Source organism: Platalea leucorodia (genome assembly GCF_965183815.1).
Source record: "Platalea leucorodia genome assembly, chromosome: 9".
Classification (NCBI taxonomy): domain Eukaryota; kingdom Metazoa; phylum Chordata; class Aves; order Pelecaniformes; family Threskiornithidae; genus Platalea; species Platalea leucorodia.
Genome location: NC_138831.1, coordinates 39,614,430 through 39,634,842, shown reverse-complemented (window position 1 = coordinate 39,634,842; position 20,413 = coordinate 39,614,430). Strand labels below are relative to the sequence as shown.

The 20,413-nt window shown below is 38.3% G+C and overlaps 1 protein-coding gene across 2 annotated transcripts in view; it reads left to right on the top strand.

The window, feature by feature from the left end:
• FBN1 (fibrillin 1) overlaps positions 1 to 20,413 on the top strand; it is a gene marked incomplete at its 5' end in the record, with an annotated part of 157,900 nt that overhangs the window by 87,971 nt on the left and 49,516 nt on the right. For both annotated transcript variants that reach the window (XM_082322558.1, XM_082322557.1), the window contains 15 exons: positions 883 to 936; positions 2,019 to 2,144; positions 5,320 to 5,445; positions 6,109 to 6,228; positions 6,918 to 7,055; positions 8,053 to 8,103; positions 10,731 to 10,856; positions 11,680 to 11,904; positions 13,178 to 13,303; positions 13,453 to 13,581; positions 14,088 to 14,213; positions 14,350 to 14,475; positions 15,384 to 15,506; positions 19,210 to 19,335; positions 20,085 to 20,210. In XM_082322558.1, the coding sequence (XP_082178684.1) occupies positions 883 to 936; positions 2,019 to 2,144; positions 5,320 to 5,445; positions 6,109 to 6,228; positions 6,918 to 7,055; positions 8,053 to 8,103; positions 10,731 to 10,856; positions 11,680 to 11,904; positions 13,178 to 13,303; positions 13,453 to 13,581; positions 14,088 to 14,213; positions 14,350 to 14,475; positions 15,384 to 15,506; positions 19,210 to 19,335; positions 20,085 to 20,210 (1,848 nt within the window). The remainder of the gene's footprint in view (positions 1 to 882; positions 937 to 2,018; positions 2,145 to 5,319; positions 5,446 to 6,108; positions 6,229 to 6,917; positions 7,056 to 8,052; positions 8,104 to 10,730; positions 10,857 to 11,679; positions 11,905 to 13,177; positions 13,304 to 13,452; positions 13,582 to 14,087; positions 14,214 to 14,349; positions 14,476 to 15,383; positions 15,507 to 19,209; positions 19,336 to 20,084; positions 20,211 to 20,413) is intronic.

The window sequence follows — 20,413 nt, the reverse complement described above, 5'->3', positions numbered from 1 at the left end:
CTGTGCCTCTCAGAAGCTCTTTGCAGAAGTTCCTGCCATTCTAGACTAAAAGTTTTGCTGATGCATGTCCAAAGCAGGTCTGCTTTCACATACAGTGGCAGTGATTATTTGATTCAAGCAGGGTACATATTAATCTGCTGCTTATGGTAATATTGGGAGAGGTGTTGCATATGATTTTCCTGAATGAAAAGACAGCTAATTCCATAAATATTTTTAATATTTATTAATTTTAGCAGTGTAATTAATGGGCTGTTATTAAAGTGCAAATATATTGGAAAAAGCTGACCTGTATGCCAACAATTAATGCTGATCTGGTTGTCAGTGTATTTTGTTAATTGTTCTGAACTCAAAAGAAGAACTTGAACCCAGCAGTAATTGAGATATTTGAGATACTTTGATACATATTTTAATTATTTTTTTTTTAAGGATAAGAGATCTTTGATCTGGTGTGAACTCCTGAAGACACTCCTGCTAAATGAAGTTAAATATGGGCTAGATTTAGACGAAAACTTTTTCTGTTTCCTGGTCACTTTGAATATGCACCTTGAACAAGGGCTTGGACATAGGAGTTCTGGAGAATCTTGCTGTGAATATGTTATGGTTCATTTGTGTAGGAGGGCCAGCAGGAAGTTTATGTCTATTCCTAAATGCCTCAGTTCACCATGTGAAGTTTTCACTTGTCCATCTTCACGAGCAGATGCAGACCCTGAATCTGCTAAAATGTTTCACAGGTTCAGAACACTGTGAGGCTATTAACGTTTTTAGAATGATTGAAATGCATGTTATTTCATTCGAATAATGAATTGGCATATTGTAAATGATGATGCTGAAAGCAATGAGCTAAGAAAGAATATTCCAGTAAGTATTTTAATGTTTTTCCAGCTGAATATCAGGCTCTGTGCAGCAGTGGAACTGGCATGACTGCAGGAGGAAATGGTAAGATCACCTAATGTAATTCAAACTACAGCAGTTCTGGCTAAAAGTGTTACCTTGATATCCTTGATTTGTTAGACATGCTGATGGGGATAATGGCAGGAGAGAATGGGAGGAAGGCTTATTCAAATGGCTGTTTGCAACACCTTAGAATAATTTAGGAGGTAATGAGTGGAGCATGCCTTTTTACCAGTGCACCTTCTCTGGTTTATGCCATGGAATGTATGGGAGTGCTGTTATAAAATAATGGCAAATTTGTGAGAAGTGTTATTACCTATATGACTTAGAAATCATATATGTAAGTCGTGTTTGCACATTTCAACTGAAATCATCCTGAAGAATAAAGCCATGTTGAACGTTGTGCTTCCTCACATGTTTTCATCTGTCAAAAAGGCCAGGCTGACAGAGTTAGGTTAATTACAGAGAAGGAGCAAATGATTACAATAAAAGCTTTGTAGTTGTAGAACTGTGAAACTGCAAACTCTAAGTCAGCCAGTGCTCACTAGTAGATTTGCTGGCGGTAGAGAGGGAAAAACATTCAGAAAGGAGGGATATTCATGCTTTGGAGAGGAATGCCATCGGAAATGGTATGAATCAGGAGATACAGGGGGGTATTAGTACATGTGGAGGTATTTGGAGGTATTAGTACTTCCTGGAGGTATTTAAAAGATGGGTAGACGTGGTGCTTGAGGACATGGTTTAGTGGTGGACTTGGCAGTGATAGGTTAACAGTTGGACTCGATGATCTTGAGGGTCTTTTCCAACCTTAATGATTCTGTGATTCTATGTGCATCTCTAAATGTAAGACCCCAGTTTAATATTCCAGTTCTTATCTACAGTTGCAATCTCTTAAATGTCTGTGGGCTAGAGATGGTCTTAAATCAGTGTGAAAGGGATGCTTTTTTTCTCTTGAGTGTGAATATTTAGGTGTGAATTCCTTAATCAGAACTACATGATTATAAATATGGAGCAGTCAATGTTAGTGATATTGAAAATAGATCTTTTTCTAGATTGGAGAATTAACCCCCACAACCCCTCAACAACTGACTCTGTTTTTTTGGTTTTGCTTTTTTACCTTTATGTAGATATTAATGAGTGCTTACTGGATACTGATCTCTGTCCAAATGGAAGGTGTGAGAATCTGCATGGAACATACAAATGTATTTGTAACCCTGGATATGAAGTGGATTCAACTGGGAAAAACTGCATTGGTATGAAATGTCCCATTTTTCATTTTGAAGTTTGATGTTTGTTTTTGTCCTCCTTCACCTTTTTTCCAGTGTTTCATCAGATCCACTAGCTGCTCTTCTGATATTTCTGGACGTTTCTGCTGAATTCTTGTTTTAATTTCAGTGCTTTGCAATGTTCATAAAATCCTCCACTGTGGGGCTGTAAGGGACCATTGCCATTAGTGACTCAAATCACTGGCAACCAGACAGTAAACATCCAGTTCATTTAAGTAAGTCCACTGAACATGCAATCTGCAGTACCAATGTTTCTCAAAATCAAAAGAAGCCAGGTCCTGCAATTACAATGCACCACAGGAGGGATCTAGGATCACCAGTGTGCTACGTACCTCCAAGAGCAGGGGATTTAAGTAAAACTCCCAACTGATCATAAGAAGATAAGCATCCCATATGCTACAGAAAGCTTACGTGGTTTCTCCCAGCTCTGTGGGGAAAATTCTCTTTCAACTTTCAGACAGGGCTATTGGTTTAACTGTGTTAAGTGTACTGGCCAGACACAGGAAAATTCATTGTCATTGGAAGTACCAGCAGAATCTGATGGCATGGTGTCTCTACCTAGGGCTGATTTACTGTGCTGTACAAGTGAAAAAAATCTAAAGCCAAATTTTTCATCACAGAAAAGGTGAAATAAGTTGTTCTTGCTCCTTAGAGGTAACCAGTGGAAGCACTGTGACATGGGATAAAAAGAATTCAAATAAGTAGCAGTCCAGTCTCTTCTCACACTATCTGGGATGTAAAAAAACCCATCAGATGCCTGCAGACTCCTGTTACAAATCTTAATTCTGGCAATTCTCTTGTTCTATAACATGGTCCCATCGAAAGCCCTTAGCTTAAAACCCTTTAGATTCCTTTCTTCCACTCCTGCATTGGTGCATTGTTCCAGACCTCCTTTGTGTAACTGATTAGAAATTTCTTCTGGTTTCCTGTTAAAATTTATTCGTGACCATTTTATTACCAGTTGATGTTGTACTAATATTATCCTTTGACTTAGCACCATGTCAGCACTTATCCCAATCATCCTATCCTTTCTCAAACTCTGTTGACTAAATGGTCCAAATCCACACTTTCAGTCTTTTCATAAAAGCAGAGGCTGCAGCCTTCTCTTGAACACAACTGATCTGACCAGTATACAGTGTTCTGATGAGGTCTGACCAGTGCCTTGTATAGTGGTGCCAGCAATTCTCCATTGCACCTAGGAATATCCTGCCTAAACTGATTCTAGAGTGCATTAGTCTTTTCTCAAATACCTGTTATACTTTGGGATCAAAGTCAACCTCTAATTGGGGGTTACATCTAGAGTTTTCTCTTCTTGATAGCCTTCAACTGACAAGTTCTGGTTTATAGCATGTTATTATTATTGGTCCCTAATTGCAAGGTTTTGAATGTTGGTGATTATATTTCATCTTATTTCTCTCATTCACATTGTAAAGGTTAATTTAGTCTTGCATGATTCTCTGTATTGGTAATAACTTCCAGCTTAGTGTTGCCCACAGTTTTTGATCCCATTCACTTTTTATTTCTACATTGCAATGAATATTTTATAGGATCAGTCCCAAGACTGATCCTTGAAAGGCATTGCTAATATCCTCTCTCCATCATGATTACTCCCCTTTTTAATATACCCTACTGTAATCTCTCCTTCAGCCAGCTCTGGAACTGCCTTAAAGTTCTTAAATTCCTTCCTGTTATCTCCAGCTTACATAATAATTTTATTTGGGTTCTACTTAAACCTAAATAGCTTAAGTCATCTATGTTATCCCAGTCTAAACTATCCACTGTCTTATTTTTAAAAAAATAAGAGTTGATCTATCTTTGATAGAAGTCATGCTGTAATTCATCCCATTTTCCCACTTGCTGCTTTAGCTTTAATTATCCATGTCCCATTTCAGTGTCTGCCCATAGCTTATGGCATCACTTCTCCCCATCCATCTGTGAGTTTTCCAGCTGCTCCCCAGCCCACCCTGTTGCAGCCCACATCCATGCTCCATCACAGCTGTTTCCTATTCTTCCATAATGTTCCACCTGGCCCTCTCTCAATTTTTCTGAACTCCTGTGAAGCTTCCCACACGGTCTGTTTTATTCTGCAAATCTCCCTGCTTTTCCTAGCACTTTTGCTGTTCCCAGCTGCTGCGCTGACCCTCTGAGTCTTCCCAACTTCTCTCAACACTTTCCGAGGCCTCTCTGACTTAGCCAATTGTTCCTGTCTGCTCTTGGGGTCTCTCCTGGTCTTCACCTGCCATTCATGGCCCATTGCCACCTTTTTGCAACTTCTCTCTAATGACCACAGCTCTTCCAAAGATTTCCTAAGGGCTCTTGAAATGTAGCACTAGCATTTCTATTTAAATTTTTCACCTCTGAAGCAAGTGTAGACTTACATTGGCCTTGTTAACCATAACATCTAAGACAGTTCAGAGCCAGCTTGGAAAAAATGGTGCTTTAAAGGCCAGGATGACCAGGAAACCTTTCCAAACCAATCCTCTCCTCGTTTCTTTCATGACTGTGGGGGCTGCTGTGCAGGGAATCAGAGACTGCATAGACCTATTCCACAATATAGGCAAGATGAAAATGTGATTCCCAGCTTCATTTTGAACTGTGGTATGGCTGTCACACATTATGAATACCTGTAGAAAGGAAGTACGAGCTCTTATAAAAGCAAAAAAGCCTGCTAAAGAATAAAGCTCAGGAAAAAGTCAACAAAAATATACAGAGTAGGGTTTTGGTTTTTTGTTTTTCCCTATTTAAAAAAACAAAATTAAAATGTTTAATTTTTCTCTAGGTAATATTTTTGTAGTTTGAATTCATATAACTATTATTGTTTCCATTATTTTAATGATGGTTTTCATGAAGAAGGAAGGTGCAGTAAGTGGGATCTTTAGTGCTAGTTTATTTGGAATGGTCATTTCCATTTGAAATAATTCCAAGCCTGTTGTCTGCTAAAAGAATCTAGAAATTTTTTTAGTGTCTCTGAAAAACAGCGCAAGTCATGTGTGTGAGTATTCTCTCTCTCTCTCTTGCCTTTGTCTCCTTCTCTCCACATACACAAAATCTGATGAAATGTGGCTGTTGGGAGGGAAATTCTGTCCTGCTTTCTATTCCAGAAATGTTTTCTTTCTTAAAACGTTCTTGATTTTCATTATAGACATCGATGAATGTGCACTGAACATGCTGCTCTGTGACAACGGGCAATGCAGAAATACCCCTGGAAGTTTCACCTGCACCTGTCCAAAAGGATTTGTATACACTCCTGACCTAAAGACATGTGAAGGTAATTGGTAACACTCCATTTCATCCTAGTTTTGTTCCTTTGGATTGTTCTCAAATTGTGCCAGAAGTACTTCGAACCTTGATGAGGATATAATGTGTAGAACTAAAGAAGAACATAAAGAAATTATATGGGGAAGTAGGGGAATGAGGAAAGGCAAGGCCAAAATGAAAGCATTAGATAACCTCGTGGAATAGCCTGTATTAGGTCTGTGCTAGCACTCTCCTTATTGACTACTGCCAGTGGGCCCACACTGTGCCAAGGGTGAGAAAAACTTGAGAAGAACCAAGTTTTACAAATATGTTATCTTGGGTGGAGATCAGAGCCAGACGGCTCCTAGTTTGAACCCTTTTTGAGCCACAGACAGGATGTGTATCAGATAATTTAAACAACACAGTCCATCGCCACAAAGCAGGGCAATAGCTGGATATCACTGAAAAACGAGATGCTGCTTCCAAGTTCAGTGTTTTAATGTTCTAATGTGTTAGTGTGTCTTTAGGACACAGGCGTCATTAGTCTATTGTGAAGAGTTTCATAATAGAAAAACAGAATATCAGGAAAATTGGTTATGAGGAAAGCTGCTTCTATTTTTCCCTAAGCTGAAAAAGGCCATATGTATTTTTGTTAATGCTACTTGGCACTAACGGCAGTGTGTTTCTCTTCTAGATATTGATGAGTGCGAATCTAACCCCTGCGTTAATGGGGTGTGCAAAAACACACCAGGCTCTTTCGCTTGTGAATGTTCTCCTGAAAGTACTTTGGATACAACCAGAACCATCTGCATAGGTATTTATTCTTCTGAAGATTTTATGTTTGCTGCTTAAAAATGTCTGCTGACATACAAGCATTGTACACCAAGTTCAGAAAATATTTTAAAATAACTTGTGTAGTTAAATTTAGTGGAAAAAGCTACAGAAACAACGTTTAGAAAGTGTTTGTTTTCATCATTACTGTGGGTACATAAAGTGTGACTAGCACTTGGGAGCATGGTGTGCTTCCATGTCAAATTTGAAAGAGAGATGAAATTTTCTGGTAACAAATACAGAAATGCTAAGACTACTTCCTCAGGACTATGGTCACCTACTTAATTCCTCCTGCAAGAGGGGTGGACATGTTTTCATTAAGATCTGGTCTCTGGAAAGGCCAGTTTTCTATTTGAGATGGATCATGAGTAAGTTGTGTACAGTCCAGACCAGCTCAAGAGCAGCCATGGACAATACTGTGACTCAGATACTCTGTGGACTCATAATTTCTTCCCTTACCTGTTCTGGAGGGACAGTAATTTGTATCTGTTGCCTAGTCAGTGAGGAAAACTGTGAAACTATAGCTTTTAAAATAAGTTCAGGTCTAATGGGGTAAGTTACAATGAAAGGATGATTCTTTTTCATGATTAAATTCAAGTGTGTTTGTAAATATGTTAATGTATAATGCTAAACAGTCTGCATGACAACACATTGGTTTTTTTTTCCAAACAGAAACTGTTAAGGGTACCTGTTGGCAGAACATAGTGGATGGAAGATGTGAAATAAATATCAACGGAGCAACTCTGAAGTCCCAGTGCTGTTCCTCACTAGGTGCTGCTTGGGGAAGCCCGTGTACACCCTGTGAACGAGGTAATGCTGTTCATTTTCCTCAAGAACCTAGGATTTTTCCTATTTTGAGGTTGGTCCAGATTATTGTCATAGAAGTTTGGGCACAGGCTAGACAAATAACTTTACTTGTTCTATTATCAAGCACTCATTCCTTATTCAGTCTGAAAAAGAGAAGTCTTAATATTTGAGAGGTAGCATGTAGCTATAGAAGGTTCTAACTTTGGATTTTATAGTAAACATTTTACAAGTTTAAATTCTGAAGGGAAGGGACCACACCTACAGTCTGTAACTTGCAGCATTACTTTAGCATGGTTTGTCATAATTAGTGATCTAGAGTTCCTAATGATGTAGCAATAGATGCATGTTCCCCAGAGTTCCCAAGAAAATGTTTGCAACAAATGGATCTTTGGTGTGGTAATGGAGGGAGGAGAGGGAGTAGCCCTTGTTATTATACTCTGTAGATTAACTGATGACCTAGAGAATCATACAGTTGATCAAGAAATGTGTTGAGGTCTCTGCATATTCACTTGATAAATGGACTGAACTGTGGGATGAGCTGGGAACCCAGGGATGAGCTGATGAATGCAGAAATGTGTGTGAGTTGTTATTTCTATATGCTGAAAGCTGCTAGTTTGCTCAAATCTTCAGTTAAATTCATCCTGTATATCTTAGCAGAATTCATCATCATCCATCCATGGTAAATAGGGCTGTAATGTGCTGTGATCAAGTTAAATGAATTAATTGATTTGAATGAAGCAGGAATCATATAACCACTTCTGGATTAGCTAGCTAAGACACATGGGAAGCAAAAGAGGATAATGGCTGACACTCTGTATAGTTTATGTAGTTGCCCTGTCTTATCTCTTTATTATTTCAGAAAATACTGAGATACTAAGCACTCAGACTTCTCATAGCAATAAACTCTAGATAATATTTCACATGATCAGTTTTGCACAATAAGTTAAGGGTGCGTTTTGGACTGTAGCATTCTAAAAGTTCACTTTTGTTTGTTTTACAGACCCAATATGTCAAAAGGGATATTCAAGAATAAGAGGAACATTGTGTGAAGGTATTTATTGTTGCCTTAAAATAAAACAGAGCTTGAATGAAAAAATGCCGGTGTTTTGATTTTGAAGTGGTTAATTTAGCATAGAGGAACACTATGCCAAATTCTTACCTCGTGTAGTTCCATTGACTTCATTAGAGTTATGTCAGGGATGAATTTGGTTTCAGTTTGTTTAACATTCCTGCATACTCACAGTTTATCTCAAAGTAAGCACTTGCAAATATAGTGTCTACCAGTATAAGGAGATGGTTCTCTCTCTTCAAATACTGTTAACTGAGTAACCTATTTGGGCAAAGTATGCATCATAAGATGCATGTTATAAAACGTGGCATTATTGATACAGTGGTATGACAAGCCATTACTATGTTTTAGAAAAAAAATGTTTAAAGACTGTATTTCACATGAACGGTTTTTTTTTGGTTTTTTTTCTTAACCTTGGCTTTCTTCCATGTAACGTTATATGAAATCAGACACGTTACAAAGCATAGTTTGTCTTATTAAAAAAAAAAAAAATGTATCAGGACACAGTTAAACTTTTGTTAAAGAAAAGGTTGAAGATGTTTTAAATGTGTAGCTTTTTGCTTGGTATGAGATGACTCTATACTACTCTGTGAGAATTGACGGTCCCACCCTATTTCATCTTCATTTGAATTGATTTGAACCCCTGGCAAAGTACTGCATATTTCCATAATATGCAGAAGCTCAGAGAGTCTCAAACTGCTGTGGGTCATCCTGACTGACAACATCTGACATGACACTGCAGTTAAAATATTTTTAAAAAATTAATCCCATATGTAGCTTCCATAAAGAAACATTGTTTTTCCCCTTAACAAAAAATAAAATAAAACAACAAAAAAAAACAAACAAGAAAGAGGAACACCCTCACACATATTCTTTGCTTTCCAATGATGACTGAATACCTTGGCACGCCTGTGCTGCAGACCCACTGTACATAACTTATCTGACCTAAGCAACAGTTTCTGCAGTGTGTAAGTGAAAGAAAAGGGGAAAAAAAAAAAAGTGGCCCCACCTATCTCTCTTAACAAGGAAAGTCTTAGAACATTTTCAACACTGCTGGGATGGAAAGTTTATCCTTCCAAGATGTAGACATAACTGTTTTCAGCATTTCCTTTACCAGCACTTTGGATTACATCTATTACATGCTTTAGTCTTTCTCATTTCAATGGGACCTGGAGAGCCCCAGATTTTTCAGAGTAGTTTCCTCTGCTTTTAACATACTGAAGCTGTATTTGGGTTTCAACCAATGTAAGCATTTTTCAAGTCAGGGGAAGATCTCTAGGAAATCTACTGGCAAGTGAGAGACAGGACAAGGGAGTAAGTTCAGTTCCCAAAAGGTGATACTCAGTTCTCCCATACACAGCCCCTGTAAAATGAGTAATGGACCTTGTGCGAGGAAATAAGCAAACTAAATTGGCAATGTTCCTCTAGTTTACGGGTGAGCCCTGGAGTTGTCAGCTGGAATATTGCTCACAGGCCGTGAACTGTATTTCAGTGGTTTCTAATAGTCCACTGGCTTGACTTCCTGCTTTCCAGTCAATATGGGCCTTTTATTTATAATATCTGTTCAAGGGCAGAGGCCACTGATGTCCACCCCACGTATATCCTCCACCCTGCTCGATGTGGTTTGAGATCTCCAGAGCCTGTTCGCACCAGGAGTTTGTCCGGAGGCCTAGCGAGTCCAACCTACCTACTTCTTGAATACTCTATCCATGAGTGTTCAGCTATAGATTATCAGAGTCAATCTTTTCTCATTTCTTGTTCTTATCCCCTCCTGTCTTAAAAATTGTCATGCTTCATCTTGGGCCATATTTAATGCTGGAGGCTTTTTTCCTGAAGGCAGTTGTGAAGCATATGCTTTTCACAAAGGACACTGGTGGGAGGACCCCACACTTAGATTACCAAAGATTACTTAGATTGCATTTATTTATGCTTAGGCTAAACTAACACAGTTAATCAAATTATCCCTACCCAAAAGTGCTAAATTTGCCACTTAAATATGGAAATATAATCTTTAATTAATGAAGTTAAACTCTGTGTGCAGTCATAAGGAGTTTATTTTAATCTGTATAAAGTTACTAATTGCTGACAAGGTCATAGGGCCAGATTTCAAATGGTATTGTAGTTTCCAGACATGCAGAGGTGTGCCTGATAAAACACAAATATTAAAAATACAAGAATTTTAAAAAACATTAAAAAAACCCCATCATACCTTAATCTCATTGGAATAATGCATAATCTCATTACGCACTTACCTTTGTCTTTCTTTGCCCATTTGCTTCAAAAACCTGGCCCACAGTGAGTATGAAAATTGATATAATTTTTAAATGTCCCTCTCTTTTTTGTTACTTTTGAGTTTGATTTCACAATATGTAGGAATGGCAAATAGCAACATACACTATTTCTAATCATCAGCAGTTTTCTGTAATTAATTGGTTCTGGCTGACTTCCGTAGGAAATCCTAAGTATTTGGAATTTTGTCAGGCCATGTAAGCTACTGTCGTTTTGTGTTTTATCCTAAAAAACAAACACTTGAATGTTCATATTTTTTCAGATTTGTTCATGTTTAGCATGGTAGTGATTACTTTTATTCACATTTTGTTTGGAAATAGATGTAAATGAATGTGAGGTATTTCCTGGAGTCTGTACAAATGGGCAGTGTGTCAATACCTTGGGATCGTTTGTTTGCCAGTGCCCCAATGGAATGACTTTAGATGCTTCTGGACGGACATGTCTTGGTAGGTATCAATTCCATTTACAGATTTACTAGGGAAGAGCAAGTCTATGTGGTGAGCAATGTTTGTGCTGCATGTTTTCTTACAAATAAGGAAAATGATTTTTGTCCACATAAGTAATTTTCAAATGGAATCAATCGGGGACATGAACTTAGTTCAACTGGAATATGAACAGATTCCAATAGTAGTAGCTAAAGCCCATCACCATCTGCTAGCTGGTGAATAACATTGATGTAGTTCCAGATTCTTCATCTGACAAATCCCTGCAGATCATCTGTGCTCTTAGCACTCTTCATCCGCAGCCCCACTGAAACCACCAAGGTTGGAAGAGTAGTGAGGGGGACCATTGTGGGCTGGGACTCGGGCGCCTGAGGAGGGATGTGGTGTTCCTAGCCACACTGTACGCCTTAATGGAGGGTGCAACAGAATATCGAAGTTTTGCATGCTGTCCATCCAAAGCACCTTTGTCCCTTTATGACAGTAAATGCCTAGGATTTGTCTCAGAACAAGGCGTAACTTGTAACTAAAAGGCCTTATATAGGTATAGTAAGCTGGAATGCTTAAAATCCTCTTCTGATCCAAAATTTACTTCAAGTGTTGAGCACCATTTTACAGAATGGTGCTTTAAGCTTAACTTCAACTCCTGATTTCTGAGTTTAGTGTTAATATTTTGCTGTTAGAAATTATGCAGTGTGCTTGGTATGCTCCTCTGAGTCCACAAAAACATGGAGCAAACTCTCCTGTGAAGGGATTCTGGAAAAGGATTCCTCTGCAGTGAACTAAATTTTCTCTTTCTCTCTCAACATACTGTTCAATTGCCCAACAGACATTCGCTTGGAGAGTTGCTACCTGCAGCATGAAGATGAGCAGTGCACCTCACAAATACCAGGCCGACACCGAATGGATGCTTGCTGCTGTTCAGTGGGGGCAGCATGGGGCTTTGAGTGTGAGGAGTGTCCTCTGAAGGGATCACCTGAATTTGAAGCTCTTTGTCCAAGAGGATCTGGATTCTCTACAAAGATAGAGATAACTGGGAAACCTTTCTCTAAAGGTATGTGATCCTTTTGTGGTTCATTGCCAGCAAATCCTGCTGGCTTTTCCTTTTACTCTTCTCTTGGACAATTCCTGTGGGTTTGAAGATTTCAGTGATAGTCAGGCACTTCACTCACCTTAGGGCACATTTGAAAATCCAATTAGATTTCATGGAAATTAAGGCCAGAGTAAAACACAAGATAATTTATTCTGTATCACAGACCATTAAATACCATATAATACTGCAGCCTCAAAACACTAAGTTTGTGTCTCTACTAGAGAGGTTAAATTGTGCCTGACTTTGCCTCCTGTGTTGCATCTGATGTCACCTCTGGCTGATGGAATAGCTTTGAAAACCTGCCACCTCATAGTACAAGAACTGGAACAAACGGAGCAGTCTGCTTTGGATGTATTGAAAGAGCAATCTTTCTTAACCTGTGCAGGGTGCAATAACTTCAATTCTACTGTGGAGCAAGCAAAGGAGGATGAATAATTTGGGGAATTTCTTGTGGAACTACTTGGAGAAGTAGAGAAAAATGTTTCCAGGATGATAGCTCACATCAGCAGAATTTAATTCACTGTAAACCAAGTCTTGTTATGACTATTGTTGGTAAACTTCCAGCATTAAATGGGAATCACACAGTGACACCCTAGCATCATGTGCTGAAAGCCGTCTTTCCAGGATTACCAGTGGGGTTAAGCTGGACAATGTCAGAAGTGGACAAATGGATGTTTATAAAGAAAGCCAGTTACCCAAAACCTAAACATTCTGAAGGGAGAGGAAAATACATATGAATGACAATTGCTGTTGTTAGTTTCAGCCTTAGTTTTATAAACAGTTACTAAGCCATTAATTATCCATAAAGAAAAGTGATGTGCTTTTATTTATGCTCGTTATGTTTTCTGTGACTCATGGAAGGCACATTTTTTTTCTCAGAAACCAGAAGACAGGGTGATTCTTTTGGAAGCTCTCTTTGCCCTTCTAGGTTTGATCCTTTGTCCACTGTAATCCTAGTGTTGACTTCAGTGAACTGCAGAGCAGATCCTGCAGGACAAAGGGGAGACTAATACCCTTTTATGGCAGAAAGTGCTCTTGGCAGTTCCAGTACAGAGTGCCCACGATGTTGGTTAGGTGGAAGTCAATATCAGTTTATGTAGTGTGGTCTAAAATTTTCCCCAAAGGAGGGGTCATTATCATGAGAAAGGATGAGCTCTGAAGTCGACGTTGTTCTTTTGTGCACTGTTTTTGTATGAAGTGATAACATTGTATGTCCTTACTGTTTCATTTTTAGATATCAATGAATGTAAAATGGTCCCCAGTCTTTGTACCCATGGAAAATGCAGAAATACCATTGGCAGTTTTAAGTGTAGATGTGACAGTGGATTTGCCCTTGATTCTGAGGAGAGGAATTGTACAGGTAAACTGCACGGATGTATCTTCCATAACTTTGATTTGAAAAGGGAAAACTGAACTCCTTTGAAAATACTGTGAATGTGTTTTGTGTTACAGATATTGATGAAAAACTGAACTCCTTTGAAAATACTGTGAATGTGTTTTGTGTTACAGATATTGATGAATGCCGCATCTCTCCTGATCTTTGTGGCCAAGGCATCTGTGTCAATACTCCTGGAGACTTTGAATGTGAATGTTTTGAAGGCTATGAAAGTGGATTTATGATGATGAAAAACTGCATGGGTATGTTTTTTATAGACCATAGATGGGCAATAGTATGCTATGTGCTAGTATGCTATGCATGGTTTTTTTTTTATTTTTTATTTTTTTGAAGGCTTGATTGCACCTGGGTTTAGGTCCCTCTCATTTTCTGAGTCTTATTAAAACTCACTTTAACTTGATTTACACCCCAAATGTGAATCCTGCTTCTGCAGGATGCCAAAGCATAAATGAGAAAGGGTCAGGATTTTAGGATGTTAAATTTATCTCCACAATCCCCATTTTGCTAAGTGGGACACCATCCTGAACTTTGAAGTTAGAGTAGATTAAAATTCAGAAGCCTTTTTTGAATTTATTTTATTTTATTTTTTTAACTGCACTGTGGCGTAAGAGGTAACTAGCTGTAGGAAAGGCTCCAGAGCCAATCTAGGCAGAGGGTGCTGTGATGGGTAGCAGACTATGGAGAGGGATGGGCTGCCGCTGTGGCAGCGTTGGGCTCTGCAGTGATATGCCTTCCCTTCTCCCCACAGACATCGACGAGTGTCAGCGCAATCCCCTTCTCTGCCGAGGCGGCACCTGCATCAACACAGAGGGAAGTTTTCGGTGCGATTGTCCTCCAGGCCATCAGATATCACCAAATATCTCTGCATGTATAGGTGAGACGTGCAGGCAAAATCAATAACGTGCACAGCTTTTTATACCGCTCTTGTGCTGCATATGCATTTACAATGTTTGCTTTAGTATCATTTTCATTCAGACCTAAAACAGGTTCCTCTTTTTCTTTTGTAACAGACATTAATGAATGTGACCTAAGCACCAGCCTGTGCCGAAATGGACATTGTGTCAACCTGATCGGAAAGTATCAGTGTGCTTGCAACCCTGGATATCAGTCCACACCTGACAAGTTATACTGTGTTGGTAAGGACAAAATCTACATGGGATCTCTAGCGAATAGGGAAGATAAAACACAAATAATTGTTTCTGTTTTAGTAGTTGTGTAAAGACATTTTAAACTGGGATTCAAAAATCTAGTACAATCTGTCAAAATAGTATGCAAAAAACCCAAAATGTGCACATCCATTACTTGCGAGGAATGAATGAAATTATGGCAGCGGTACACTTAGTTAACTGTGTAATAGCTTATTTTCTCTAGTAAATCAATCATGACGCATAAAATAGCATACTATTTTAAATGGCCTAAGACTTCAGACTTTGATTATTAAGAGGGAATACCTTGTTAAATCCTGAGTTCTATATTTTATTAAAAATCAGCATTCCTGACAGATCATGGAGTAGAATCATGTGGTTCAATTGAATTTTCTTAATATGATCTGCAATTGTCTCAAATATAGGGCCTTTCCAGTAACTGTTTCCTTAAAGCCACATTTTGTAAATGACATTTAGCTTAAATCACGTATTGTACACTCTTTTATACGCATACATTTTATTGTGCCACGGAAATACATGAAAAATCCACTGTCTTTAATTCTGCCTAGTAGATAATTTTTTCCCTTGATCTTTACAAAAACTTTATTGCCTTCATGATACTGTGGTAACCCAACGGTGGTATTTTTATATGTAGAAAGAGAACTGCAGAGGTATTTGTATATGCATTCAGACACTATCATCTCTTTGCCTCCCTGGTTTGCCTGACATCCATACCAATGCCTATATTTGCAAACACTTGAATGTTCAAGGAGTGTGCAAATGTCAAGTGTAGATTCTGGATTGACGCTGTTCTGGAAAGCTGACTCAATACGTGTCCTTGAAATGTGCTTTAAAGTAAAAGGTATTGCGGGTTTTAACTGTAATTTTCTCCTTTTCAGATATCGATGAGTGCAGTATAATGAATGGTGGCTGTGAGAACTTCTGTACAAACTCGGAGGGCAGCTATGAATGTAGCTGTAAACAAGGCTTTGCACTCATGCCAGACCACAGGACATGCACTGGTAAGGGAGATTTTTGGGAACTTTCCTGCTGGAAGGGTTTATTTCATAGTTTAAAAATGGACCTTCTTTTTAAGATTAAAGCTATTGTAATAAATATATTGTAAAAAAAAAAAAAAAATGCATGGAAAGTGAAGTTCTTTTTCTAAAGTAAACATCTCCAAAGTATAAGGATTGGACAACTGTAGACTGAATTGCTTTGAAGGGAATTGATTCTTCATAATTTCAGAAAGTGTACAAGTCGATTCTGAGTTTGATAACAACAGGCTGTAATTTTTTCAGTAGGAGATAAATTTTCTCCCTTAAGGTATTATATTAGCTCCAAATCCAAAATGTGTTGAAGTCAATGGAAAGAATCATCATAAACATAAGCCAAAATGCTCTGCATGTGTACTGTGTGGTTATATTGGAGAGACAGGAGACAGAAATGCTAGAAAAGGAGCCGATTGCCCTGTTCTGTGGTTGTGTGGTATCTGCTCTTAAGCAAGCAAGCAAATTCCTATTTTTAATTCTTTGTTTATTCAAAAGCAAGTATGCTGCATTACTTCAAAACTGAATGACTTTCAGACAAACTGAAATCTGAATAGCATGAATCTTTCTTAGGAAACAGCTCTCTTGCACTCTAAACAGGGTTTGTGAGAAAATTTTCAGAGCTCTGTTAATGGCCGGGTGCTCTCCTTCGGGAATCTGGGAGTCATAATCCCAGTAAATGAATTGTACTCGGTGATTTCCACATAGGTTACTGTAAAGATAATTCTACCCTACTGTTCTCTTACTTCTTGCTGCACGACCACTGGCCCGCTGAGGCATGTGAATATTTGCCAGCTGTTTGCCAGTTCCATCCAAGAGCTCCTTGAAGAGCATGAGAAATACAACAAGTTTAATACCTTGGAATAGAATTGCCTTTATAGTTGAACAAATGGAGAGTTTTCTATACTGAATTAATAGAGAGAGGTCACATTTAGAATTTGTGAATATTTATAGACCTCTGATGAGGGTCTCAATTACCCTGAGGCCACTTGCTACCATTCCAAAGGATAAAAGAGCCTTAAAGCATAGTTAAATGTAGTTTGCCCCTGCATTGTAGTTTACGCTGTCAGAAAGATGTAAAGTAGCCGATCTTCAGCAAGCATCGGACCCTTGTTCAAAGAAAGAAATCAACTAGAAAAAGTGCAAATTTGACTGACCCTAAAATGAAGTATTTCAAACCCTGAAATATTTAGATTAGAAATAGTTTGCTTTAGGTCAAATTTCTAGAAAAGGCAAGTCCGTACAAAAACTTGCCCAAACATTGGCGTTTGGGGGACTTTTTCACTTCAAAAATAAAACCAGTTGATCAAAATTGTGCCTCAGCCAAAATCTAAACCCAAGTGACAGGATTAGAGGGACATGAGAGGGAAGGGAGGAGTGGGAGAGCAGGGTTCTCTGAGCCACATTTCTGTTTTCATCTTCTTGGCTTGACTGGGGACCAAATGACCCAAGTGTATACTTGGACAGTCTTGGGGATCTCCAGTCTACTGGCTAGAAACAGTTTTGTGCTTTACTCCTGCCCTTAGCCACCCAAAGACATCTCTAAACCCAAAACCAAAGTGGATCATTTAGAGCACCTTCCTGTGTATTAAACTAAAAACTTTGGAATAGAAAACTACCATCTTTCCCTTTTTAAAGTTAAAAAGGGAGGAAGCAATTGCCTTTGTTGTGGGGAGGAAATGGATTCTCAGTGGTTTTGTCCACACATTAACTTGACCATAAACATGTCCGTAGGAGTTTGTAGTCAGATCTTACCTGGGTGAGGAATAAAAAAAGCATCAGATCTTTGTTGTGAACTTTTGCATATTTATATCCAGCTTTGGCTCTGAAAAAATAGTATTTCATTCATAGGTCAGCCAGTAATAGCTATTAATTTTCCTGCTCTCCTTTAAGAAAGACTTGAATGCAATAGCCAACACATAAAAAGGTTTAAATAGCAGAAACACCAGACACCTTTGGATGTCAAGTCAAACTCTACCTAAGAAAACATCCAGGGATGTGAGGGGTCACCTTCACCGCTGTTTTAGTATCTGAAAATGCTGCCACCTTCTCTTGAAGAGATGTTAATTGCATATGTAAACATCTGGTGAATATTCAAATTCCTCATGCTAAAATTTTGCCTCTGCCCAAACTGAGTGAAAAATAAGAAAAAATTTATTTTGTGACATTTTCTACTCATTGCACTGAATATCTGTTTTTACTGTGTTAGATGTTTGTGCATGGTACAAGATACAGTAGCACTGTGACCAGAGTATGTGCAACACCTATTTTACATTTTCAGTTTGCTCTCTGTGTGAACATGTCTTTTATCTTTAACGTCACACAAAGCTGGAAGCCATTACGGAATATATTTCTTAATAATTGAGCTGGTAAGAATGCTGTTCAGTTCAGTAGTAGGTCAGCTTTGAATTGGTTAGGTTATGCATAAATAATCAGCTCAATTAGGAGAAACAACAGGTTCTTTGTCAGCTGATTTTCCCCCAACTGTGAAATCAGTACAGTGACAGGTTAGTAAATAAAGTTCTTTATTTCTGTCATTATTATCCCCATTTCTAGAGCTTAATTTTGCATGGTAATTCAAATTCCATTCCAAAGTAACATTTGCAGGCTAATGTCCATGCCAACATTATTTGCTTGTTAAGATGAACAGGGACTGGTCAGCCTTCTTCCTTACAGAAGTTGTGTATCCACAGAAGCGTTAGCTGCTAGAAATACAGAAGAATAATGAACATAATATTTTAAGTTAAAGTGAGTTCATTTTCTGCAGCTGCATAATTACTGCAATCCACAATAGACTGGTCTGATAATGAGTTACACCCTTTCTCTTGGAGGGGGTTCCTGAATCTTGTCCTTTTTGTGCTGATTTTTTTCCCATGGTATCACTAGGCAGAGTTTCTGATTTTTGCTCTTGCTGGTCTATGTTGGTGCTGACACAGGGAGATTCTAGGGATTTTTACAAGGAACACTAATATAACCCCAGGGACCCTGAAAGATTCCAGACCTTAGCATGGCTGCATTAATATAATAAAGTGTCTGCTTCTGCAGCTTGGCCCCAATCAGTGATGGCCAGTTTCATGAACTGAGAAAACAACTTATGTGCTAGAGGATGTACCTATATGGCTGGCCTGGCCAGTCAGCTGAAATGCTAAAAAAAACCCCATAAAATCTCTTAGTGAAATAAATGTATGGACTGTAATTATTCCCATCATGAGTTTGACTCTGTGTTTCCAGTTTTTTACCGCCATTGAGACCTGTAGAGGTATTCTGCGTCTACGATGGCTTTTTTTAAGCTCTGTAAAGTCCGATATTTTTGTCACTGAATTTGACTTCAGAGCTTCCATTGACTTCAACAATGATGGATTGTATCCAAGAATCCCCAGTTGTATGTGGCCATGTTGTATGACGAAGGTTCTGTATTTTTTTTATCTGTCAATGACTTTTTTACTTACAAAGTTGGTTCCTGTTCCCGTTGGAGTCAGAGGGGGATGTTAGCCACCGACTTTAGCTGGAGATGAGGAGCTTACTCATCAGGACAATTTTGCAATATACCACTCAGTTATCTGCAAGGATTCAATCTTCATCATGTTTATCAGAGCATTAAAATGTTTGCTTGCTATGATCATGGTTAGTTGCATTGCATAAAGGTAGCATATTTTAATCTGATTTTTCCCTGTAGATATTGATGAGTGTGAAGACAATCCCAACATCTGTGATGGAGGCCAGTGTACAAATATCCCAGGAGAATACAGGTGTCTTTGCTATGATGGATTCATGGCATCTGAAGACATGAAGACTTGCATAGGTAGGTGACAGTACATATTTTCCAATCTGCATTAACTAGGCAGACAATAATATTTAAAGAGTATTGCTCCTTAGGACCAGCCCTATTGCACAAGCTGTGTTTATCAAATGCAGATGTAATCTCTGTATATCCCTGTAGATTAGTATGCAAACATAATGATCTATAGCATCATGTCTTTGGGTCCTCTTGCAGTGAGATTTTTATGCAGCTCACATGAAAGAGTGCTTGCAGAAAGAAAATGCTGGTGGATGACAACGTGGAAAATTTCTAGCAAGTCACCAGTGCTGATTTAAACTTGTCTCTAAGACAAAACTATGTGCAAGTGCTGTACCTTGGTAGAACGAAGTCATGAAACAGTGTATCTCCAAAACCAAATTTTCACATTTAAATTAAATGTTTGTACAAAACTAGATAATGTATGCATGTGTATATAAATGTATATACACACACACATACATATACATAGAAAGCATCAATAAATAGTGATAGTCATTCTTTGGATAATATGCTGAATCTTAGTCTCCATTTTTAAGGAAAGTTGGAATTAAAGGTATGTTAATACAGACATGGTAATATAGCAGTGTTAAATCAGATCTTGAAATGTACGCTAGATAAGGAATAACTAACCTAAGCAGTTTTCTCTTTGCATACATAGACCCATTTTTGTACCAAAAAAATCCTATCTCAAGAGATTTTGCTGGTTACTTTCTAAGAATTTTATTTAATAAATCTTAATTCCTGTTTTTTAGATGTTAATGAGTGTGATCTGCATCCAAACATCTGTCTGAGTGGAACCTGTGAGAATACAAAAGGCTCGTTTATTTGTCATTGTGATATGGGATATTCAGGCAAGAAAGGCACAACTGGTTGCACAGGTATGTTTTAAAGTTTAATTATTAACTTTTAGTTAAACAACTTGTGAGTCTGCATGCCCTTTTCTCTAGTGTTCAAAACCTCCTCTCACTGTGCTTCTTTTCACTTATTTGTGCTAAATATTGTATCTCTTATCCAAATTTGCTGAGCTTGTGTTCTGCTGAACTTCAGTGGCACAGCATTCAGTGGCATATGCTGCTTCTGC